Source organism: Zalophus californianus, chromosome 6, assembly GCF_009762305.2.
Source record: "Zalophus californianus isolate mZalCal1 chromosome 6, mZalCal1.pri.v2, whole genome shotgun sequence".
Lineage (NCBI taxonomy): Eukaryota > Metazoa > Chordata > Mammalia > Carnivora > Otariidae > Zalophus > Zalophus californianus.
In genome coordinates, this window is record NC_045600.1 from 71,559,673 (window position 1) to 71,583,874 (window position 24,202).

Here is a 24,202-nt window from a genome sequence, read left to right on the forward strand (position 1 = left end):
AGCCTTTTTTTTTTCTTTTAAATTCTCTTTTCTTCTTCCTCCTTCTGCTTCTTTGACTGAACCACTTAATACCACTTTTGAACTCACTTTGTATCCATGATTCAGGGACAGAGCCCTGCCCCTGGCCCTGTGCCCTGACAGTCTGCCTCCGACCCTCCCTCCCCACCCCCTCCCAGGCCTCCCTGGAGCACGAGGAGGGCAAGATCCTGCGGGCCCAGCTGGAGTTCAACCAGATCAAGGCCGAGATCGAGCGGAAGCTGGCAGAGAAGGATGAGGAGATGGAGCAGGCCAAGCGCAACCACCTGCGGGTGGTGGACTCGCTGCAGACCTCCCTGGACGCGGAGACGCGCAGCCGCAACGAAGCCCTGCGGGTGAAGAAGAAGATGGAGGGTGACCTCAACGAGATGGAGATCCAGCTCAGCCACGCCAACCGCATGGCTGCTGAGGCCCAGAAACAAGTCAAGGGTCTCCAGAGCTTGCTGAAGGTACGGGGAGACTCCTGAAGCAGGAAGTCACCTTACCCAGAGACGGACTGGCCTCCACGTGGCCATGCTGGGTGGTGGTGTCCCCTTACAGCAGCAGATTCCTCCTGGCTACTGCAGAGACATCCCACAGGCCCTCCGGACCCAGCACATCGAGCTCCCGCCCCACCTCCCCGGGCACCCAGCCTAGCCGAACGGCCTTCTGATGGGCCCAGAGGCCAACCCCCCTCTCGTGCCCACCCTCCTGGTGTGCAGGACACCCAGATCCAGCTGGACGACGCGGTCCGCGCCAACGACGACCTGAAGGAGAACATCGCCATCGTAGAGCGGCGCAACAACCTGCTGCAGGCGGAGCTGGAGGAGCTGCGGGCCGTGGTGGAGCAGACGGAGCGGTCTCGGAAGCTGGCCGAGCAGGAGCTGATCGAGACCAGCGAGCGGGTGCAGCTGCTGCACTCCCAGGTGAGCGGCTCCCCTGCGAAGTCACAGAGGGGAGCACGGCTGGCGGGGCCCAGTGGGTGAGGTTTGGGAGCCACCCCTGGATGCTCAGTGCTTTTCGACCTCCGCCCACCTTGATCCTCAGAACACCAGCCTCATCAACCAGAAGAAGAAGATGGACGCAGACCTGTCCCAGCTCCAATCAGAAGTAGAAGAGGCGGTGCAGGAGTGCAGGAATGCCGAGGAGAAAGCCAAGAAGGCCATCACCGATGTGAGTGACCGCTCCCCTCCCGCCCCCACTAAAGACATGAACAAGGGCCCTGGGTCCCGGCCAAGCCGCTGCGCCGTGACAAGCCGACTCCTATGGTTACATGGGTTGGCGGGCCTCGGGAAACAGACACCAGGCTGGGAAAACGCCGATCCTTGAGGGACAGGGGGCCCTGGGCCCAGTTCTTTTAGACCTCTCTCCTGACCCCAGGCTGCCATGATGGCAGAGGAGCTGAAGAAGGAGCAGGACACCAGCGCCCACCTGGAGCGCATGAAGAAGAACATGGAGCAGACCATCAAGGACCTGCAGCACCGGCTGGATGAGGCCGAGCAGATCGCCCTCAAGGGGGGCAAGAAGCAGCTGCAGAAGCTGGAGGCCCGGGTGCGGGAGCTGGAGAATGAGCTGGAAGCCGAGCAGAAGCGCAATGCGGAGTCAATCAAGGGCATGAGGAAGAGTGAGCGTCGCATCAAGGAGCTGACCTACCAGGTGCGGGCATGGTGGCTGCTCTGGGCTGGATCCCCTGCACCACCGCCTGAAGCCAGGGTGATACTACCAACAGGAATGAAGTGTTCTCTCTTAGCCTCCCCCAGGGCGAGGAGTGGGAGTGCGGCCCCCGGCTGCCCCGTTTCCACTCTGCCGAGCCCTGTTCTCCCCTGACTGTCCCCTGGCTAGAGGTCAACCTCTGAGCCTCTTGGCCTGGGAGCTCTGCCTCCAAGCTCGCCCTCTACCTGTCCCCTGGGGACAACACCCAAAGCTCCAGACAGAGCTCACGCAGCACAGATTCCCAGAAAGCAAGTATGCCACCAAGCTCTGGCTGGGTGCCATGACCACCAAAATACACCAAAAACTACCCCAAAGTCATTCAACACATCTCAGAACTTTTTGGTTTGTTTTCTAGAATCAGACTCCTAATTAGATTTTGCTTCTGTTCCAATCCAGAAAGTTACCATCTCGAGACACACATGTCCTTAGATCAAGTCTCTGTCATTTTCCTGTATCCCGGGAAAGCTCAGTATGCTGTCCCAGCGTTACTGCCAGTGCGTGCTGGCTTCTAGAACAGGAGTGTTTATCTTCCATGGGGCCCCAGGACCCTTAAGGGCCTCCTCCCTGGAACAGTGCACACGCATGGTTTTGTGCAGAATTTCAGGATTCCATCAGCTCCCTAGACTCTTTCCTGAAACAAAACATTAAAAATATTAATAGTTTTTGATGGTAAAAAAAATTATAAGGCGAGTGCAAGAGTTTGTTAAGGATCAGAAAGAAGTGGGTGAAGATATTACATTCCAGGTAAAGTCAACAAGCGGGGGGAGGGGACAGGCTGCCTCTCATGACCATGCCCTCCTCACTCCTAACCACCCTGCCCCCCAGACGGAGGAGGACAGAAAGAACCTGCTGCGGCTACAGGACCTGGTGGACAAGTTGCAGCTGAAGGTCAAGGCCTACAAGCGCCAGGCCGAGGAGGCGGTGAGTGGCCCTGCTAGGGCCTAGGCCTGGAGGAGAGACCCTGGGGAGCTGCGCCCTGCCCCCGGCTGGGAGGCTGAGAGAACCTCTGGCCTCCTCTCACCTCAGCCTCCCTGTCTCCGAACCCCCACAGGAGGAGCAGGCCAACACCAACCTGTCCAAGTTCCGCAAGGTGCAGCACGAGCTGGATGAGGCGGAGGAGCGCGCGGACATCGCCGAGTCCCAGGTCAACAAGCTGCGGGCCAAGAGCCGCGACATCGGCACCAAGGTGGGTCCCTTCCCTGGGCCTCACTAGTCGCCCCGTGTCAGCACATCCGCCAATATCAGTGCCCCTCAGACCGAGCCCACTCATGCCAGGGATGCCTCCTCTTCATTCACCCCCCCCACAACTGAACCCTGGAGGCCCAAAGGGCCAGGTAATGCAGTCATCCGTGATTTCTAAGATTCTTCCAGCTCTAACTTTCAATGACTTTGTGATTCCCAGCCCTAGTGTGGTCAGCAACCTTAGAAGACCCCAATTTGTATACACCCACTATGTCCCAGTTCCCCCCAACTGCTGGTCTTCTCTCATCTTCCACCTAGTTTTGGCCTATAGCCTAGTAACTCAGCCCTAAAGTGGACAGCCTAGAGGACCCCCTTGCCCTCACTCAGGCAGCTTCCCTCTGGCCGACCTCGGGGCCCTCACCCCTCCACACCGACCCCTAGGACACATCTCTCACCACCAGGGGGGCCTCCCTCAGGCCCAGAGCGGTCCCCCACCCCATTGGGTGCCCCATCTCCCCTTTGTTTTCTGTGCCCGTCCCTGCCCAACACCCACCTTCCCAGAGTTAATTTGGACTTTGTTTCCTTTCAAAAGGGCTTGAATGAAGAGTAGTTTTGCCACATCGTCTTGATCGGCCCCATCCTGAGGGTGCTGATGAAGCCCCAGTTCCAGAGCCTCTATAGCAGCCCCTTTGGAGGAAGCAGAATAAAGTTATTTTCCTTGAAGCCAAGATCCGGCCTCCAGACTCTTCTTCACTGCCCGCCAGCCACAGGGACATGAACATGGGGTGGGGGGGGTGGCTCAAGGGAGGAGGGGCCGCTTCACAGACAGCCCAAGGAGGCCTTCCTGGAGAGCCTGGAGGCTCTGAGCATCCTTGGGGCAGCACTGGCCCAGATGGTCCCCTTCGTCTCCTCCTCAGCAGGTGACACCTGTCCTCTCAGCCCTCTCCCTGGTCCAGAGACCCGCCCCTCAGGGTTCAAAATTTAGAAAAACCCTTAAGGCTTGCTTAGAGCATGCGGAGCCCATCTGCTGTGGACTTAACGCTGACCGACACGACCCCCACCACCGACAGCACCACTGAGGGCTGCTGGGAGAGGGCCGCCGGGAGAGGTTTAAGTATAGGGATGCCCTCTGAGGTGTGGGGTAATGGCAGGTGTCTGAGAGGGCACAGGGACTTGTGACTGCAGTCCATTTTACCCTTGTAGACACAGCCACCACTCTCTCCAACCACCCCGAGGCCAGGGCCCCCACCCCACCACAGCCAGAACTGTACCCTCAGCCCACCGTCTTCAGATCCCCCTTAGGTCCCTCTCTGTCCACAGCGCTCCTTTCTTCTCCTTCACCCCTTCCTGCTGTGACTTCCTTTCCCAAGACCCTCCTCATCTGGGCTTGCTGGAAGATAAGGCATCTTTGGCCCATTTATGGCTGGCCATCTGGAGGGGAGGCAGGCAGATGAGGGACTGTGGAGAGGAGAGTCCTGTGTGAACAGGCCTCTGGCGGGAGGTGGGGGGCACGGGCTGGGTACGGTGGCGGTGGCAGAGGGCTGGGAAGTGGAGAAAGGAGCAAGCCTCCTCCCAACGAAACAAGCCCAGCCCCCTGGAGTCACGGCCACACCTGGGTTGCTGAGGGAAGGCCTGGCACTGTGAGCCATAGGCGGCAGGTTCTCGCAAGGCATGGGGCTGTCAGCCACCCACTGGGAACCCCAGAAGGCCTGGCTCAGCCCTGGACCGAATCTCCCGCACCCAACCACACAGCCGCTCCAGCCAGGCTCCTCCTCAGCCCCGCTCTGAGCAGCCAGGGAGAGGGCTTACCCTAGGAAGAATCAGAGAATAGGAGGAAGGGGCGGCGGGGAGAGGGGGGATAACTGAAGAGGGTGGCAGTGGGGGGGGCAGGGCTCAAGAAATTGGGGGCCAGGGGTCCAGGGGAACCGAGAGAGAGAGAAGATACAAGCAGTGAGGAGGCCTCAGAAAGATCCATGGGCTCTCATCCTTGTCCTCATGGCCGCCTCCATCTTCCCACCCCAGGACCACTTCTCTTCCTAGGAAGGACTTGGGGAGCAATGAAGAAGTCAGCAGAGGAAAGGGAGATGCAGGAGAGCCCTGAGAACACAAGCTGACTGCGGGAGCAGAGGAGAGAGGTGGGGAGCATGGTGGAGCCCGGCCACGGGCGAGAGGAGAGGGCTGATGGGTGGCGGAGCAGAAAGGCAGGGTGAACTTTGGAGAGAGGATGCTGCAGGAGCTGAGGGGGATGCTACCGGGCAAGGGAAGAAATCCTGGGTCACCTTCAGATATGAGGAAAATCGGCAAGACCAGGAGTAGTGACGTTAGAGAGGGGCGGACAGAGACCCTGGAGCAAGACGCAGAGGCAGAGATGAGACAGGCAGAGGGTGAGCGGAGGTAGGGCTGAGAGCAAGCAGACTCGTGGAAATGTCGGCATATCAGCCCCCAGGATGGGCAGAAACCTGGCTCCAGGGAGACTCGGAGGCCAGGCCCAACTTTGAGACAGGGAACCGGGCAGAGGGAAAGGGAGGTCAGCCAGAGACAGACAGAGATCCCGGGAGCCAGGCACAGGGTGGCGACCTGGTGTCCCCTCACCTGTGACAGGAGTCTCCATCCCGTGCCCTCACGCTCCAGAACTTGCAGCACAATGAGATACTGCTGTGGGAGGTAGCTGAGGGAGGACAGAGCGCAGGGATGGATGTGAAAGCTGGCGGAAAGGAGGGGACCTATGGGGGGGAAGTTGGGGGGAGATGGACCAGAGAAGGAGGCTGAGCCCTGGAATTAACCTCTTCCCTCTTCCTCCTTCCACTGGAGAGAGACAGTGGGAATGGCCTGCCCACCCCTCACCCGCTGCTCCACCTCTACTGAGTCTGGCCTGCTCACAACACAGGGTTCCCTGAGGACAAAGCCTGGTCTCTGTCGGCTGGACCTAACCCAGCCTGACCTGGTGTTCTCAGCCCCTTATCACCTCCCCAGGGCAATGGGAACCGGGCACTGACGCACTGGGCTAACCCCCCAGCTTGCACACCAGGGCCTCAAGTGACCTAGAGCTGGGGACAGGTGGTCTGCATCCCTTGGGGGGTAACACTTTGGTGTATGTACCTGAAGGAGATGTGGATGTGGGGTTGACACAGGTTCCCCCCCGCAAGGACACTGGGTATAGGGTACAAGTCCCCTGGAACAGATGTGTGTTCCTGAGTCTAGTAATGGGGCAGTGGAGGGTCCTAGGGAGTTGGGGACCTCGGGGGAGAAGCCACATGTTTAATGGAAACCTCTCCTACCCGGAGGAACTGACCCTTGTCTGTCCTACCCCCCTCCACACTCTAGAGCTATATTGAGAGGTGACAGTGGATGGGGTGGGAGGGGGGAGCTGGGAGAGTGTTCCTGCATGTGAGGGTGTGTGGAAAAGCCAGAGCAGGGGAGTCTGGCTTTGTTTCCTGAACACAATGTCCACTTAGTCATACCAGGCACGGCCTGCTGAAGACCCGACACCTACTGCCTCTGAGAGGTGGCATCGCTGGAGGCCAGGGAGGGGGGCCTTGAGGGCCTGGGGCACTCGGGGACGCCTGCAAAGAAGGGCATGTGAGTATGAGCCCCAGGAAGGTTGGGAGAGGACACCAGAGTTCTACCTGAGGAGGGGGAGACGGACTGCAGAGCCCCCCGCCCCACCCCATGGAATGCAGAGCTTGGGGCCCAGCTGGTGTAAATCCCTGGGCCTGCCAGGCGCCCCAGCCAGCCTCAGCAGCACCTGCACCCTCTGGCAGCCGGGAAGGGAGCAGCCCCCCACCCCCACCCCTCCTCCCTCAGGCCAGGATTAATGCCTCCTGTCTTTCCCCACCCCCTCCCCGTCCCACACCAGGATTAGCGGAGGGTAAAACTTCTGTGAGTGAAAGTGGGTGTGCAAATGTGCGTATCAGTGTGCCTAACAGCAAGTGGGAAAATCTGTGATCATAAGTGTGTAAGTGTGAACGATCTGCATGTGTGGGGCTAAGAATGCACATGGACGTGCGTTTGTCAGGTCGATAGGGGAGGGTACAGGACTGTGGGTCTGAGTGTAAATCTGCTGTGGTGGCCTGGGAGAATTCCCTCTCCTTTGAGAGGACAGATGGTGGCCACTTCATCGGGAGCATCGCGGGAGGGGCCAAGGGCTCCAGATGTGTCCCCAAAGCAGCACAGCCTCAAGTCCTCAGGAGGATACCTGCCTGGAGATTTGGGGAACAGAAGGAAACCAAGCACTGCATTTGTGCAGAGAGAGGGTAACACAGACATCTTCTTTTTTCTTTTTTTTTAAATATTTTATTTATTTATTTGACAGAGAGAGACACAGTGAGAGCAGGAACACAAGCAGGGGGAGTGGGAGAGGGAGAAGCAGGCTTCCCACGGAGCAGGAAGCCCGATGCGGGGCTCGATCCCAGGACCCTGGGATCATGACCTGAGCCGAAGGCAGACGCTTAACGACTGAGCCACTCAGGCGCCCAACATCTTCTTTTTTTCTAACAAAGGGAGTCATGGAGCTGGGCAGTAGATTCCCGTTGTTGGACATCCCGGTTCCAGCTCCCAGCCCCTAACACTGTGGGACTTCAGGTCAGAGAGGGTAGGCAGATGCTCCCAGCCTGGGGCTGTGTGAGGACAGGCCAGGGTAGAAACGGGTAGAAGGGTGGGGAACCCATGGTTGGGGTGCAGGGGACAGCATCTGACCTGTAGGAGAAAGTGACTCTTGCCCAGTGTGCTCAGCTCACCCTTCAGGTTAAAAATAACAAAGGTAAGGGCCTGGCGGGCACGGGCGTTTGTGCGAGAAGGTCCTGTCTTCCTGCTATCTGCCATACATCAGTTCTTTGGAGGGAAGGAATGTGCCCAAGGACTAAAAAAAGGCCCTGGAGCCAGAGGGGCTAGGGTGACAGACCTTTCATGGGCAAATCTAGAGGCCCTGCTGTCCTCCTGTCACCTCCAGAGCCAAGGGATCAAGGGAGGAGGAGCTGGGAGGGAGGGTCCCTCCGGAAGGACTCCAAATTTAGGCAGGGGGTGGGGGCAGCAGGGTATAAAGGAGATTGCTCCCGAGGACAGACAGACACTCCTCTGAACAAGGTAAGAGGGAGTTTGGGAGACTCTTTGGCCAGTCCCCAGAGCCCCCACCTTGGGGGACTCTGCCTTCTTGGAGAATGGGGTGCAGGGTGGTCTGAGGCCCAAGGGTGCTGCTAGAACTGCCTTGCTCCAACCCCAGGAAGTTCCCACTGATAGCGGGGAGGTTCCCAGGGAAAAACCAGAAACTTCTCTCCTCTGATCTGCCTTTCTTTCCCTGCCTCTGCTGTCCCCTACTTTCTGTATCCTCCATGCTCTGTCTCCATCCTCCTCCCACCTCGGATGGCTTTCTGCTCTTTGTCTGGCTTTATTTTGTCTCCTGGTCTTTGTCAATACCCGTCACTGTGGTACTTCTTTGTCTGTCCCCTTGCCCTTCCTTCCTGGCTGCGTGTTCTAATCGCCTCACCTCTATTACTCTGATCCCACCTCCGCCCCTGGCGCTTTCACTAACTCTGCATCCTTTCTTCGCTGACTCTCTGCATCTTCTCTCTCCCAAATTCCCCATTTGGTCTGTCCTGCTCATCCGGCTCTTTGGGTCGATCCACCTGGCTCACTTCTCCCCAATGGCCCTTCTCCACTGTTCTCTCTCCTTGTCTGGTCTTCCCTCTGCCTACCTGCGTCTCTGTGGCTCCACCCATGGTTCAGAATCTTCAGGATTCTCTGTGAAGAGATAACCAGGTGAGAACCACCCCCAATTTTCTCCTGGGAGCCAGGTTGCTGGACCAGGGCCCCCTGTCTCTCCTCCAGGCAGCTCAGCACCTCCCCGTGCAGACCCTTAGAGAGGCTCCTTCAGCTCCTTCAGTCAGAGGGCAAAGGAAGTAGAACCTGAAGCATGGGGAGGACAGGACCCAGGCCCGGATCTTCTCAGTGGGAGGGAAGAACACAGCTCCAGGTGGTGAGGAGGTGTGGCCAGGAGTAGGTGCCACCCACTGAGGCTTGGGGCCTCCTGTCGCAGGCACAGGGAAGCACTAAAATGACTGATGCGCAGATGGCCGATTTTGGGGCGGCAGCCCAGTACCTCCGCAAGTCAGAGAAGGAGCGTCTGGAGGCCCAGACCCGGCCCTTCGACATCCGCACTGAATGCTTCGTGCCCGATGACAAGGAGGAGTTTGTGAAGGCCAAGATCTTGTCCCGGGAAGGGGGCAAGGTCACTGCTGAAACAGAGAATGGCAAGGTGTGTGGGGCATAGTGCCAGGGAAAGGGAGAGAAGGTTTGGTGGGGGTTGCATTGGGGGGGGCACTTGCAGTGGGAGCTGAAGGCTCTGGAGAAGAGCCAAAGTCAGCAGGGGTGCAGGACATGCCCCCTCGAGGAACCCAGCTCTTCGGTGAGAACTCTGACGTTTCTCAAATGGACCTGAGCAGGTGTAACAGGGCACCACACCAGGGATGTGTGCCCTTTGCCAGATATGGTGCTGGGGCAAGGGTGGGGGCACCTCCCCTGGTATCTGCCTCAGCAGGGTCCTGGAGATAGAGAAGACACAGACACCACATCAAGTAAAGTTCCCTCTTGAATGTGTATCCCTCCTCTCTGTGCCTCAGTTTCCTCCATGGACCAACTCCCCCAAATCCACCTCACTCAACCAAGAGCAAACTCTTAGACCCAGATGAACGCAAAAAGCAGGAACTCTTGAGCTGAACGCTCAGTCCCGGGGCTGGTGACTAGCACTCCGAAGTCCACAGTACCTGCTTCCTCACGCAAGCCGTGAGAATTGCCACTGGTCACTAGCAGCAGCTCACAACTGTCTGCCTTCACACATGCCAACTGAATGTTGGGTCCCAACGAGGTGTGCAACGACAGGCCACAATCTGCTGGGGGCTTTGACTCTGATCCCGGCTCTGCTACTGGCTATCTACCAAGCTGGAACACCGTTTAACTATTCTAGCCCTAGCTTCCGCCACGTCAAAAACAATACCAGAATACCTACCTGCAGGGTCTGATCACATTAGGGCATGGCGAACTGACTGGTACCAATCGAACCACACTGATGGTGACCAATGGGGAGTGTAGGGTTGGTAGGTGAGTTGTTTTCCAGCAGGGCATGGTTTGCCCTGAGCAACTGATGCCCACAAGCAATGCCCCCAGGAGTCAGGGTAAGGTGTGTGCACAGACTGGAGAGCTGCCAGCCCCGCCAAGTTTGCCCCTAGATGCTTGAAGCAGGGACAGAAAGGTGCTGCTCATGCGCACAAGCCTTGGGCACTGGCAAGACACAGAGACCCTAGCATGAAGGGCCAGTGAGCAGTAAGTTGTCTGGGGAAAGCGCTATGGGGGAGCCACGGGGCAGGGCTTGGGCACTGGTCAAAGAAGAGTTGGGGGAGCGAGGCCAGGTAGTGGCCCATGTTCTGGGAGGAGGTAGGTGGGCGAGGCTGGTGAGCGCCGACTGGCAAGGTGGGAGTGTGGTCATCCCTGTCCATGCACCCACCCCAGACGGTGACCGTGAAGGAGGACCAGGTGTTGCAGCAGAACCCGCCCAAGTTTGACAAGATCGAGGACATGGCCATGCTGACCTTCCTGCACGAGCCTGCCGTACTCTTCAACCTCAAGGAGCGCTACGCCGCCTGGATGATCTACGTGAGTGCATGTGGCAGGAAGCCAGTCCTGGATGGAGGCTAAAGTAGGCCAGGGCAACTCTCTCAAGGCGAGGGGTCAGAACTCTCCCAAGGGGCCCAGCTCCCCTCTGCCCCCTTCCTACCCCTGGTCAGCTGCAGGAAGAGAGGAGCCAGTGGGGGTGACCAGGGACTCCCCTGCCTGTCACCACCTGCCCCAGGCTTCCCCCTCCAGCCCCTCATGCCTGCCCTCTCTCCTGCTCCAGACCTACTCGGGCCTCTTCTGTGTCACCGTCAATCCCTATAAGTGGCTGCCGGTGTACAACGCCGAGGTGGTGGCCGCCTACAGGGGCAAGAAGAGGAGCGAGGCGCCGCCCCACATCTTCTCCATCTCTGACAACGCCTATCAGTACATGCTGACAGGTGAGTCTGGCAGCCCTGACCTGTGACCCCCCCCCTCAGCCCCGTACCGGTGGACCTGACCCTGTTGCCTCTCCTCTTTTCTCTTCCAGATCGGGAGAACCAGTCCATCCTCATCACGTGAGCAAATGCCATCCACCCACCTAGGGATTTGGCGGAGACCCAGGCTGATTCCTGGGGGTGCAGAGGGGAGGAAAGGTTTAAGGTTGTGATTGCAAGGAGTGCGGGGAGCTGGGCTCTCAGGAGGGGTGTCAAGTGACCTACAATGATATGCAAATTCTGCAGGGCCCTGGGTCCTGGTGCAGGAGGTTAGAAGGCCGGGATTCTGAGGGAAGAGGGTGCAGTGGGCTGAACTCCAAATGGAGCTTAGGGGAAATCTTGGATTCTGATGGGTCCCTCTTGCCTCAAGTGGAGAATCTGGTGCAGGGAAGACTGTGAACACAAAACGTGTCATCCAGTACTTTGCCAGCATCGCGGCCATAGGTGACCGTGGCAAGAAGGACAATGCCAGTACAAACAAGGTACGGGGTGGGCCACAGGCTCAGCAGAGGGGACCTGGGGGCAGGCTGACCCAGGTGATCCCTAGCCTTGCCCTGAGGAACAGTGGGGACAGCACTACCGAGGCCAGTGCTCAAGACCTTCCTGGCGGGTGCCTGGGTGGCTCAGTCGGTTAAGCATCTGCCTTCAGCTCAGGTCATGATCCCAGGGTCCTGGGATCAAGTCCACATCAGGCTCCCTGCTCTGTAGGGAGCCTGCTTCTCCCTCTGCCTCTGCCTCTTTCTTTCTCTCTCTGTCTCTCATGAATAAATAAATAAAATATTAAAAAAAAAAAAGACCTTCCTGGCAGGAGATACACACTCTGATGTCCGTATATGGCCCTTCGGAGCCACAGACCCACCTGCAGTCCATCCAGCCCCACCCCCATTCCCCAGGACCAGAGCAGCCCCCTGTCCTCCCTACTGCTGGAGATGGACAGAAGATAAACCCTCGGGGTTCTGCTGCTTTTACAGGGCACCCTGGAGGACCAGATCATCCAGGCCAACCCCGCCCTGGAGGCCTTCGGCAACGCCAAGACCGTCCGGAACGACAACTCCTCCCGCTTCGTGAGTGCCTTTGACAGCTGCCCACTGGCCTCATTTGGTCTCGACAAGAAAAGGGGGGGTGCTGTTTTGTCAACAGTCACTACACCCAGTTGATCATCCTGTGTTTGGCTTTGGGATATCAACAAGCATGCGGTGCACCAGCCTGTGCGTGTGCACACACACACACATACACACATACACTCAAACCCTCCTGACTCAGCCTGGCTCCCTGAGGTCTGAGAATTCGAGAAAAGAGACCCAGAGTCACCATAGCTATTCCATAGCCAAGTAATGGAGCTGATGTATCACATTCTAGATTTTCCAAATGACTTTTTCCAGAACTCTTCCAGAACTCTTTCCAGAACTCTTGGAAGTGGGAAGAGAGCATAGGTACTGGAGCCAATTCTCCAGCATCCCACCCGCCCAGCAAGTCCCCACACCTCTCTAAGTCCCAGTTCCTTTATCTATGAAACAGAGGTAGCAATATTTACCTTGCAGGTTACTGAAAGGATTGAGATCATATCAGAGGTACAAACGGGAGGCATTGTATCTGTGTTCATTCCCGTGTTGTTGTTTCTGCTCAGAGATACTTAGTAATATGGAGATAAGCATGCTTTCCCCTGTTTTACTGAAACTAAACTGGGACACCAAATAGGTCATTAACATTTCCAGAACTACCCAGGGCTTTCTGGATTGTGTTGAGGTCCAAGATCTCCACTCTGTCCCTTCTGGCCAGTTCCCTGACTCTTTGTCCCATCCACCCCCAGGGGAAATTCATCAGGATCCACTTTGGAGCCACCGGAAAGTTGGCTTCTGCAGACATAGAGACCTGTGAGTATGGCAGGGAGCCCTGCACACCCCTCTGTGTCTTCCGCCTCTGTGTTCTTTCCCAGCTGGGCCACCCTATCTCAACATTCCCTCTCCATCTTTCCTCTTCCCCTGGCTCTCTCCATTTTGCTATAAGAGCATTTCTCCCCTAATCTCCACCCTTTTGCTGGACCAGCTCTCTCCCTGTCCTTACCTGCCTTCCTCCCTTCTCCTCACTTCAGATCTCCTGGAGAAGTCCCGGGTGATCTTCCAGCTGAAGGCTGAGAGGAATTACCACATCTTCTACCAGATCCTGTCCAACAAGAAGCCAGAGCTGCTGGGTGAGCCTGCCTAATGCCTCAGTGCCCCCATTGCCCTCCCCAGGCGGGTTGGGTGTCCTCCTCCTGCTCACCTGCCCCTGTTCACCTCTCTCCTCCTTCAGTCTGCTTAGGTCTTCTCTTCCTTCCCCAACTCAGATCTGCCTGCAACTCCTCTCGCCTCTCTTCCCACTCTTTCTTTGTCATATTTCTTCTCCTCCTCCTGGTTGGTTTTCCCCTTCTCCTCCTTGTGCCTCCCCTGCTCCCAGGTGTCATTCTCCCACTGTCCTCCCTCCCCAGTCCCCTGCCTACTTTTTCATGTCTTTTGGATTCTCTGCATGGTCCTTGCTGACTCTCCTCCTCTCTCCCTGCTCCTGGTCCTCTCTTCCATTGTCCCTGCCCCACCCCCACCGTGCCCTTCTCCCAACCCCTCCCTGCCCGTCCCCTTCCCTGCTCCTTGCCTGGACAGACATGTTGCTGGTCACCAACAACCCCTACGACTACGCCTTCGTGTCTCAGGGAGAGGTGTCCGTGGCCTCCATCGATGACTCCGAGGAGCTCATGGCCACAGATGTGAGTGAGGAGGCAGCATGAGAGCTCCTGAGGGTTCCTGCGCCACCAAATCCAACCACCCTCTTTGCCTCTCTTGCTCTGTCCTAGAGCGCCTTTGACGTGTTGGGCTTCACTCCTGAGGAGAAAGCTGGAGTCTACAAGCTAACAGGCGCCATCATGCACTACGGGAACATGAAGTTCAAGCAGAAGCAGCGGGAGGAGCAGGCCGAGCCAGATGGCACCGAAGGTGCGGGCAGGTGCTGAAAAGGCCTGAGGTGCTGGGTGTTCACCTGTCATGAGGACATAGTCCACTGGGAGCAGGGTCTCCTGTTCTATGTCCAAAAGTGGTGCTTTTCAACAATTCTTGAAGAGCTAGGCTGACAACCTAGTTTTATTAAGGTTATTAGGACCATGACAGCAAAAGTGGGAGGAAACCAGAAGTATGACCAGCACGTGGTCAGTGGGCAGTACCTCTTCCCAGGGGCAGGGCCCTCACACTATCCAGCCCTACCTCTAGGCTTTCTCCTTGTTAGATCCTTGTCAGAGGCCACCCACTGTCCCCAGACAGGCTGGTTCTTGGCGACCTGAGGCCTGTGGGGTAGATGGATGGGGTGAGAACCAGGGAGGGGCAAGGATGTGTGAGAGATGGGCAGACAGGGAGCCCCCCCACAATCCTGCCAAATCTTCAACCCCAGCTGCACTGACCAGAAGTGAGTTCAGGATGTCTCCTCCTGGGCCCAAGACTCGCCCAAGCTCAGGAAAGCACAGACTCTAGAGCTCTGCACATCCTGATCATTAATGCAGCGTGTATGTGGAGCATGCCCAGCCCTTGGATGAGCCCCTTTCAAGCCCTGTGCCATGTTCTGTTTGGGAGGTAAGGGCCAGGGGTCAGGATATAGCTTGGCATTAATATGTCGCATACCTCCCTGGGCCTCAGTTTCCTCCTTAGTGAAATGGAACAACAGTCCTTTCTAGCTCACTCTGGGGCTGTTGTAAGAATTTGTTGAGAAGGAAATGTCAAGGTGTGAACAGGGCTAGCTAGACAAATGCCCAAGAACATTCCTCTTAGCCTACCTTCAAGGACCCCTTCTGTGTCTATCCAGATCAAAATGCCAAGCCTGGGTTTCATGACAGGATGTCATCAGCTATCACAAAACTCTTGAAATTGAATCAAATACATTTTCTCTAAATAGAGATCATATGTTGGATGGCACAGGTGGAGAGTTAGGGTGGGAGGGGTAACATGCTGTTAGGAACCTTGATTTCAAGTTGTTCACCACATGGATTAAGAATGGAACAGGCCCAGTCCTGGATCAGATCCTGGGATGGGAGCAAAGGAGGCAGGGAGCAGCGCACATCTCTGTCAGACACAGTCCCTGCCTTGGAGACATGGGAATGTGCTCATAACAATGCTGGTCAAGGGCCTGGACCAGGGACACCGAGCAGATGTTAAAGACAGAGACGACAGGAACTGCTGGGTGGGGGGAGGTTCTGGACAGACGAGGAGGCCTGGGCTCCAACCTGATTCTGCACACTGGCTACGTGCCCCCTGGCAAGCCTCGTGCCCTTCCAGGCCTGGATGTGCAACTCTTAAGTGAAAGCGGATGGACCCGATGCTTCAGAAAGGCTCTGGCCCTGGAGCAGGGAAAGAGGGTCTGCCGAAAGTGCTTGCTTACTTCTTTCCTTCTCTACCAGATGCCGACAAGTCTGCCTACCTCATGGGGCTGAACTCAGCTGACCTGCTCAAGGGGCTGTGCCACCCTCGGGTGAAAGTGGGCAACGAATACGTCACCAAGGGGCAGAGCGTACAGCAGGTGTACTATTCCATCGGGGCACTGGCCAAGGCAGTGTACGAGAAGATGTTCAACTGGATGGTGACACGGATCAATGCCACCCTGGAGACCAAGCAGCCACGCCAGTACTTCATAGGGGTCCTGGACATCGCCGGCTTCGAGATCTTCGACGTGAGTGGGGGGAGCCTAGGTGCACATGTGCGAGGGAGGGGGCAGTGACTCACTCATTTGCACCTGTGACCATCATGGCCAGTGGCCAGTCGCGGGAGAGACAGTGGGGCTCAGGGGTGGCAGACACATCGTCCTGTCTTCCAGGGGAGCTCCCCCTTCCCGGCCTGACAGGGGAGGGGACCAGTCACACCCCTGGCTGGGCTTGGGCACGGGCCTGGGCTGACCCCACTGGCCCCTCAGACCCCTGCCTGCCTGACCCGCTCCGCCCCCACCCCCTGCAGTTCAACAGCTTTGAGCAACTGTGCATCAACTTCACCAACGAGAAGCTGCAGCAGTTCTTCAACCACCACATGTTCGTGCTGGAGCAGGAGGAGTACAAGAAGGAAGGCATCGAGTGGGAGTTCATCGACTTTGGCATGGACCTGCAGGCCTGCATCGACCTCATTGAGAAGGTGCTGCCTCCACCCACTGCTTGTGTTTCCTTCCCTTGGCATCCCAGCCAGAGTGGCAGGGCTGTCCCTTCTACAGCCAAGAAACTAGAGTCCCCAGAATCCCCAGCCTCTCCCAGACCCAGCTTCTACCCACTGTGAAGTCATACATGGGATGAGCCCCCTTCTCCTCTCCCCAGGACCTAAGACCTTGTCCTGTATGGTGGTCACCTCCCAGAATCTTAAGAAGGAGATGTAGTGAGGGGAGGACTCTTGGACCCTCTGACAGTTCATGGGAAGCATCATCTATGGAAAGATCCTAGGCTGACACTAAAGACATTTGGCTTCCCATCCTTTTCCTGATAGCTGATAATAAGCCAGTCTTCAGCTCCTCTTGTCCACAGACTCAGAGGAGACAAGAACGGAGCTGGTGTGAGGTTCCCAGTGCTGGCTTGTTCTCAGTGTGCTTTTGCTGGTACAGCCCAGAGCCCAGAATAACTACCCTCACCCGGCCCGCCGGTGCCCTTCAGAAAACTGGAGCTTCCCAGAAGGTCTGGGTGGTTATCCAAGGTGCTCCTCTTCCAGAGGTCTCAGAATCACCTGAAAGTATATGGAAAAGAGTATGTGTGTGTATATATGCACGTGCACGCACACACACACATGTGTTTACATGCATTTTTCCAGGGAGGCATCTTCAGTTTAATCAAATTCTCATTAGGATTCCTGTCCCAAGGAAAGTCAAGAACCACCAGACTCTCTGAAAAGCAGAATGTTGTGCAGAACATGGATCCCTCTAACCATCCCTTGGAGAACTGTTACCCATCATATAGGCAGAGGTCTGGCCTGCCCCTCAGTCTGGCACCTCTGACATACGCCTGTCCCTGGGGCAATCCAAGAAGGAGGGACTTGCTGCAAGGCCTTGGGGACCTGGCAGTGTGGCTGGGAGCACAGGGTTCTTCACTAGGTCCACTGAGGCAGAAAGAGGTTATAGGCCAGATCTGAATAGAATTAGATTTAGGTTAATTCCAAGAATATTAGGGTCCTATATTGGGACAAGAGGTGCTAGCCCAGACACTGTAGCCTGCCAGCCCTACTGGGCTGTAGTTTTTCCTCTGGCAAGGTGTGGGGCTCTGGAAACCTGGGAGTGCATGCAGTGATGCTCTCTCTACCTCCCCACCCCCTGCTCTCAGCCCATGGGCATCATGTCCATCCTGGAGGAGGAGTGCATGTTCCCCAAGGCCACTGACATGACCTTCAAGGCCAAGCTGTATGATAACCACCTGGGCAAGTCCAACAACTTCCAGAAGCCACGCAACATCAAGGGGAAGCAGGAAGCCCACTTCTCCCTGATCCACTATGCTGGCACAGTGGACTACAACATCCTGGGCTGGCTGGAGAAGAACAAAGACCCACTCAACGAGACAGTGGTGGGCCTGTACCAGAAGTCCTCCCTCAAGCTCATGGCCACACTCTTCTCCACCTATGCTTCTGCTGATGTCGGTAAGACGGCAGCCCCTGACCTGGGCCAGAGCAATTCTGAGGTTGCCAGGGGCCAGGGTCCCTCTGCTTCAAAGCACAGGATTCTAGAGGCAGAAGAGAACCCACGAACCATGGGATGGGGGTCAGGAAATCTCACAGTAGTCATTCTGCCACTGATCTGTAGAAGGGCCATTTTCCACTTTGTGTTAATGGATATTGGTGTACATGTCGAGTGTCTCCTCAAGACTGAACAACTGGAGGTGAGTGAGGCACATGCATCGCTGTGTAGAGCGTAGAGCTGTGCCTGGCCCAGTGTAGAGCTGTGCCTGTGGGAGGTCTTGGTAAATGCTGAAAGGATCACCGAACATCTGGTAGCATGGGTGAGTGTCCCGTTCAGAGAAGGAAGAGAAAGGCTGTGGCTTGGGAGGAGGAGGAACTACAGGAAGGAAGGTAGACCGTGGAAAGAAGCAGGCATGAAGGGAGGGGTTCGAAGAAGGTGGGAGAAGAGCACTCATACGATTTCAGCACCTACTATGTGGCAAGCAAGCTTATCTAATCTCCATCCCAGTTTTTAGAGGCAGTTACTGTTCTCGTCGTGGGAAAACCAAGACATGGAGAATCACTTTGTGAAGTCACACAGCTAGTGAGAGGCAGAGCCCTGCCTCTGACCAAGGGTTCCTCAGCTTTCGGACTCTGGCTCCTCATCCCTTCTCTTGTTATTAGGGGACAGCGGTAAAGGCAAAGGAGGCAAGAAAAAGGGTTCATCCTTTCAGACAGTGTCGGCCCTCCACCGGGTAAGAAGGTCCCAGAGATGCCAGGGGGCCTGTGGTGGGCAGGCCCAGCCCTTTGACTGTGTCACCCTAATTTGATTCTCTGAGTCTGGGGAGGAAAGAAGCTAGAGCTATGTGGTCATTTTGGGCATGTAAATTCTACCCAAACCTGAACTCCCATCATAAATTATGTGTCAACTCTTGGTCCCTTGGAGAATTCTGGAGACAGGCTGTCAGGGACCCAGGGCCCAAAAAGATGGTCCCTGTGGCTCCTGACTCCCCACTCTCATCCACCCCAGGAGAATCTGAATAAACTTATGACCAACCTGAGGACCACTCATCCTCACTTTGTGCGCTGCATCATCCCCAATGAACGGAAGGCTCCAGGTGAGCGATGTGTAAAGGTTTAGTCTGGGGAGGGCACTTGGCATCCACTTGCCCTGAGACTGACAGCTTCTCCTCTCCTGCTGCAGGGGTGATGGACAACCCCCTGGTCATGCACCAGCTGCGCTGCAACGGTGTGCTGGAGGGCATCCGCATCTGCAGGAAGGGCTTCCCCAACCGCATCCTCTATGGGGACTTCAGGCAGAGGTGGGTACAGGGGCACCCTAGAGCTCAGGGAACAGGGGAAGCCTGGGCAGACTTAGTGAGGAAGGGAGTCCACAGGTGGCCCCGAATGCTGTGGGCAGAACAGATTGGTGCAAAATGTGAGTGACTTGGGGCACCTCCCTCTCCAGGTACCGCATCCTGAACCCAACAGCCATCCCCGAGGGCCAGTTCATTGACAGCAGGAAAGGGGCAGAGAAGCTGCTGGGCTCCCTGGACATTGACCACAACCAGTACAAGTTCGGCCACACCAAGGTGGGTCTAGAGCCCCACAGGGTGGCACTGCGGGACATGTCGCCACCTTGAGCAGAGCAGCTGGGAGTTTGGAAAGCAGGCCTCTGATTCCTGGCTTCCTGTATTAATCCAAGGGCTGGAACCCAGGCTTCTTTTCTGTCTTGTTCTTCATATTTCACTCTGAGGTCTAGGATATATGGGTAATGGGTCACCTGGGAGCTTAGTCAGCACCTCCTTCCCTCTTCCTCCACCCTGGCTACCCTTCTCTGAGGCTGCAGCCCTCTTGCCTGCAGGTGTTCTTCAAGGCAGGGCTGCTGGGGCTGCTGGAGGAGATGCGGGATGAGAGGCTGAGCCGCATCATCACCCGCATCCAGGCACAAGCCCGGGGCCAGCTCATGCGCATTGAGTTCAAGAAGATTGTGGAGCGCAGGTGAGGCGAGGGAAAGGGTGAGGCTCTCCCAGAGATGTAAAAGGTAGACAAGCAATGCTAACTGGTGTGACTCCGAAGACCTGAGTTCAAACCCTGACTTCACCACTTACTAGCTGGCTTGAGCAAGTGACTACCATGCTAGGTCTCATTTTGAATTCTTTACAAAAAGAAAATTCCCCATAAAGAATGAGATACCATTTTAAAACACCAGCTTGACAAAAATCAAGAAGTCTGACCCACTGCTTACAGGTACATAAATTAGCACAATCTCCCTGAAAAACAACTTATCATTATCTTTTAAAGATGGACAATTGCAGGGGTACCTGGCTGACCCAGTCCATAGAGCATGCAACTCTTGATCTCGAGGTCATAAGTTTGAGCCCCATTTTGGGTATAGAGAACATCCCAAAATAAAAAAAATAAAAAATATGGACAATTGCATAGCTTCCAATTCCATTCCTAAGTGCTTTCCCACAGAAACTCCTGCATGTATACAAAATGGGACAAAAAAGAATCTTCATAGCAGCATTGGCCAAAATAGCAAAGATTTGGAAACAACTCCAATTTCCATCTCCAAAGGAATGGGTAAATAGTATAGTTGTTCAGTGCAATATTATAAAGCAATGAAAGGAGGGACTTACAACCACATGGTGCAATGTGTTTGAGCCTCAGAAGCCTATGGTTGAGTGAACAAAAGCAAGTCACGGAAGGATACATAAAATGTAATATAATTTTTATAAATCTCAGAGATACTAAAAAATAGTGACATATTGTTTAAAGACATGTACATATATTGTTAAAGTATGTTTTGAAAAAATAAGGAAATGAAAAACACAAGATTAAGGATAGTGGCTGCTTCTGGTGGGGGGACCAGGAAAGGGGATTGAGAAGCACACTGAGAGAGCCAACACTGGCAACATGCTCTTCTAGTTGTTGTTTGAAGGATTGATAGGTTCATGCATAGTCATTTTGTTTCATGCTTCATAACTTACATGTACACTATAGATATTCTTACATGTAAAATATAATTTTTTTAACATATCTGAGGTTCTTATGGGATTAGAAACACTGAACTTAGTAGACACTCTCTGAATGGTGTAGCTTTCATTACTACTAATGCCCCAGTAGGGAAGATATAAACTGCCCTTTTGTTGAATTAATTAATAAATATTTATTGAGCAACTCCATGTTCAGTGTGATAATGTTGGAGTGGGGGTGCATATCAAGGCAACAACACAGGGCTCCTGCCCTCAGGTGCCTATGAGCTTGTTTAGATGGGCTGGGAGCCAATTGCAGTTGGTCCCATGCTTGGGAAGTGCTCTTTCAGAATGCCCCTTCCTGCCTCCGTGTTTCCTTGCCAGGGATGCCTTGCTGGTAATCCAGTGGAACATTCGGGCCTTCATGGGGGTCAAGAACTGGCCCTGGATGAAGCTCTACTTCAAGATCAAGCCACTACTCAAGAGTGCAGAGACAGAGAAGGAGATGGCCACCATGAAGGAGGAGTTTGCACGCATCAAAGAGGCGCTGGAAAAGTCAGAGGCTCGCCGCAAGGAGCTGGAGGAGAAGATGGTATCCCTGCTGCAGGAGAAGAATGATCTCCAGCTCCAAGTGCAGGCGGTGAGGCCACACGATGATCTCTTCATTCCTTCCCTTTCCTCCCCTGGATTATAGCCCATCTCATCCCCAGGAACTAAGACGCTGGATCTTTCCTCTCTTTAATCACCAACTCTCCTCTCTGTCCTCTTCTCCAGGAACAAGATAACCTCAATGATGCAGAGGAACGCTGCGACCAGCTGATCAAGAACAAGATCCAGCTGGAGGCCAAGGTGAAGGAGATGACCGAGAGGCTGGAGGACGAGGAGGAGATGAATGCGGAGCTCACTGCCAAGAAGCGCAAGCTGGAAGATGAGTGCTCTGAGCTCAAGAAGGACATTGATGACCTGGAGCTGACGCTGGCCAAGGTGGAGAAGGAGAAGCACGCAACAGAGAACAAGGTGAGGGCAGTTCCTTCTGGCTCTATCCCAGGTCTCCTCAGGATTCCCAGACCAGAGTGTGGTCCTGGTCCTTGGTCTTGGACATCCTCATAGATGTCTCCAGGCCGATGACCTCTAACCCTAAAGGGGATGGGGTTCTTGGTCAACAGGTGAAGAACCTGACAGAGGAGATGGCTGGGCTAGATGAGATCATCGCCAAGCTGACCAAAGAGAAGAAGGCTCTGCAAGAAGCCCACCAGCAGGCCTTAGATGACCTTCAGGCTGAGGAGGACAAGGTCAACACACTGACTAAGTCTAAGGTCAAGCTGGAGCAGCAGGTGGATGATGTGAGTAGTAAGAACCATGCTCTGTCTCTCTCAGGTCAGGATTCTGCAGGCAACATCAACAGCGAAGGGGCCTCTTTGTTCTCTGCAGTTCCTCACTAGGCTGGGGCTCAGAATTTTTTGTACTCGCAGGGATTTCTCTGCTGGTTTGCCCTCCAATCTCACTGGACTTTGAGTTTAGAAGGGAGCAGAAGAGCACACACTGTGGATCTCAAGTTTTCTACTGCTTGTTTATTATGTTCTTTCCACCAGCTGGAGGGGTCCCTGGAACAGGAGAAGAAGGTGCGCATGGACCTGGAGCGAGCAAAGCGGAAGCTGGAGGGTGACCTGAAGCTGACCCAGGAGAGTATCATGGACCTGGAGAATGACAAGTTGCAGCTGGAAGAAAAGATCAAGAAGTAGGAGCCTGAGATGGCCAGGAAGGGCTAGTGGAGATGGCTGGCCTGAGGGTTAGAGCATAGAGTGCTTCACCCCCACTGGCCATGACTGTCCTGGGCCCAGTGTGAATGAGGAGGTCAAATGGCCCTCCTGCATTCACCGTCTGGGCCGGGGGGAGGGGACTGGTCCTGGCATGCCATGGCAAGAGAAGAGAATGGGTACAGAGGTAGGAAGACCACCTGTCACCGTCCCCCCAACTTCTCCTCCAGGAAAGAGTTTGACATTAATCAGCAGAACAGTAAGATTGAGGATGAGCAGGCACTGGCCCTTCAGCTGCAGAAGAAATTGAAGGAGAATCAGGTGAAGTTCTTCCTGGTACAGCCAATGGGGAGCTCAGTGGGGAGGCAGCTGAGGATGCAGAGCTGCTTAGGGTTCTAGACAGTATCTAGAACTCCAGGCAGCCTTGGAGACCCCACCAGCCCTCACCTGGCACTGGAGAGCACCGGCCTTCCCCCACTAGAGTAATGATGTCTTATTCTAGCAGGGCTCTTTGGGGGAGGCAAACAAGCCTACTAAAAGGGCTCTCTTGCTGAGCTATGCCCTGCGTCGTGGGATTTTGCTCCGGTGCAAATGACAGGGTTCAATTCTCATCTCACCCTTTCTCTGGTACTTCTCCCCTCTGTATGCAGGTGAGAAGGGAGCCCCTTCCTATGGGGTGCTCTGATCATACTCTTCCCAGGTACTGATCCCATGATATATAGTCAACTCCTACAACTTCTGAGCAAGTCACTTCCCATTGCTGAGTCTCAGATTCTCTTCTCATCCATGAAATGAGATAATAACACCTGCCTTACAGAGGACCAGGGGAGATAATGTTTATTAAACCATTTTGTCAGCTAGCAGTCAGCCAGCCACTAGCAAGAAGGTGTTCTTTTGTTTTCTCCCTGGCCTTCTCATCTCTCTGCAGGAGGAGAGTAAGTTAACAGCCACAGTCTCCCTTACTTTTAGCACACCCTGAATTTTAATGGGCTTTTCGTCCTGTCTTTATCAGAAGAGCCCTGGAAGCAAGGAAGGCAGGTACTGCCATCCCCATCTTATAGCAACGGAAGCTGCATGGCCACATCTGGACAGAGTGGCCCCAAGGACAACATGTATTCAGCTGCTGTGGGCAGGGCCTTATCCTCTAATTTTCTGGTCAGATGGTGGCTACTGGAGAGAGCTGATCACCCCTCAGCATTTGGAGCCCACAGTCCAGGCTACAAGTGACGCATGGACACAGTTCCACTCATTTGGGGAGCTGCTCAGGGGCTGGCCTGCCTTCAGTGATAATTTGCCCTCCCATTTTCTTGGGTGCCCCTCTGGGTTTTAGCTAGAATATGAGGACATTCTCCAGGTTCTTCTGTTTGGGTCGAGGCAAATTCTTTGGCTCTTAGACCCAGAGCAACAGTGCTGTTATCCTCACCAGGTCTCGGCAAAGGGCTGTGGCTCCTCCTTCTTCCTGCCCAAGCTCTTGCACACAGTCCCACTTTCTTCATCTTGGGAGTAGAGGCATGGTGTTCCTCTCTCTCCTGCTCCCAGCACCCACCCACACACATCCTGTAAATACTGTCCACAACCACCAATGCAGGGGTCCCACTGATCAACACTCCCCTTTGCTCCTGGCTGGTCAGGGAACAGATCAAAATGACAGATGGGACATTCTCCCAATTTAGTCAAGGCCAAGGCTAAGGCCAAAAAATGACGTAGGGACATGATGATGATAAGGGCAACCTGCTAGCACTTGCCTGGCCTAGAAGGGAACAGTCAAGGTGGACCTGAGCCTAGGCATAAATAAGGCAAGCCCTGGAGAGTGAAGAACATGGTTGACTGGACTTTGTGGTTAACTTGGA

At 55.1% G+C, this 24,202-nt stretch overlaps 1 protein-coding gene across 4 annotated transcripts in view; it reads left to right on the plus strand.

The window, feature by feature from the left end:
• Positions 1–24,202, plus strand: part of LOC113909648 (myosin-7) — a 52,765-nt gene that overhangs the window by 18,480 nt on the left and 10,083 nt on the right. For 2 of the 4 annotated variants that reach the window (XM_035728000.1, XM_035728001.1), the window contains exon 34: positions 177–485. In XM_035728000.1, coding sequence (XP_035583893.1) covers positions 177–485 — 309 coding nt within the window. Of the gene's footprint in view, positions 1–176; positions 486–737; positions 942–1,062; positions 1,189–1,395; positions 1,672–2,553; positions 2,650–2,779; positions 2,915–3,502; positions 3,639–10,795; positions 10,953–11,041; positions 11,070–11,358; positions 11,471–11,959; positions 12,053–12,798; positions 12,863–13,080; positions 13,180–13,624; positions 13,729–13,815; positions 13,955–15,402; positions 15,672–15,952; positions 16,124–17,289; positions 17,600–18,301; positions 18,373–18,647; positions 18,736–18,821; positions 18,940–19,085; positions 19,210–19,481; positions 19,619–20,979; positions 21,236–21,369; positions 21,613–21,761; positions 21,939–22,187; positions 22,334–22,582; positions 22,674–24,202 lie in introns of those variants that run through there. The other 2 variants (XM_035728003.1, XM_035728002.1) reach the window with 2 other exon arrangements.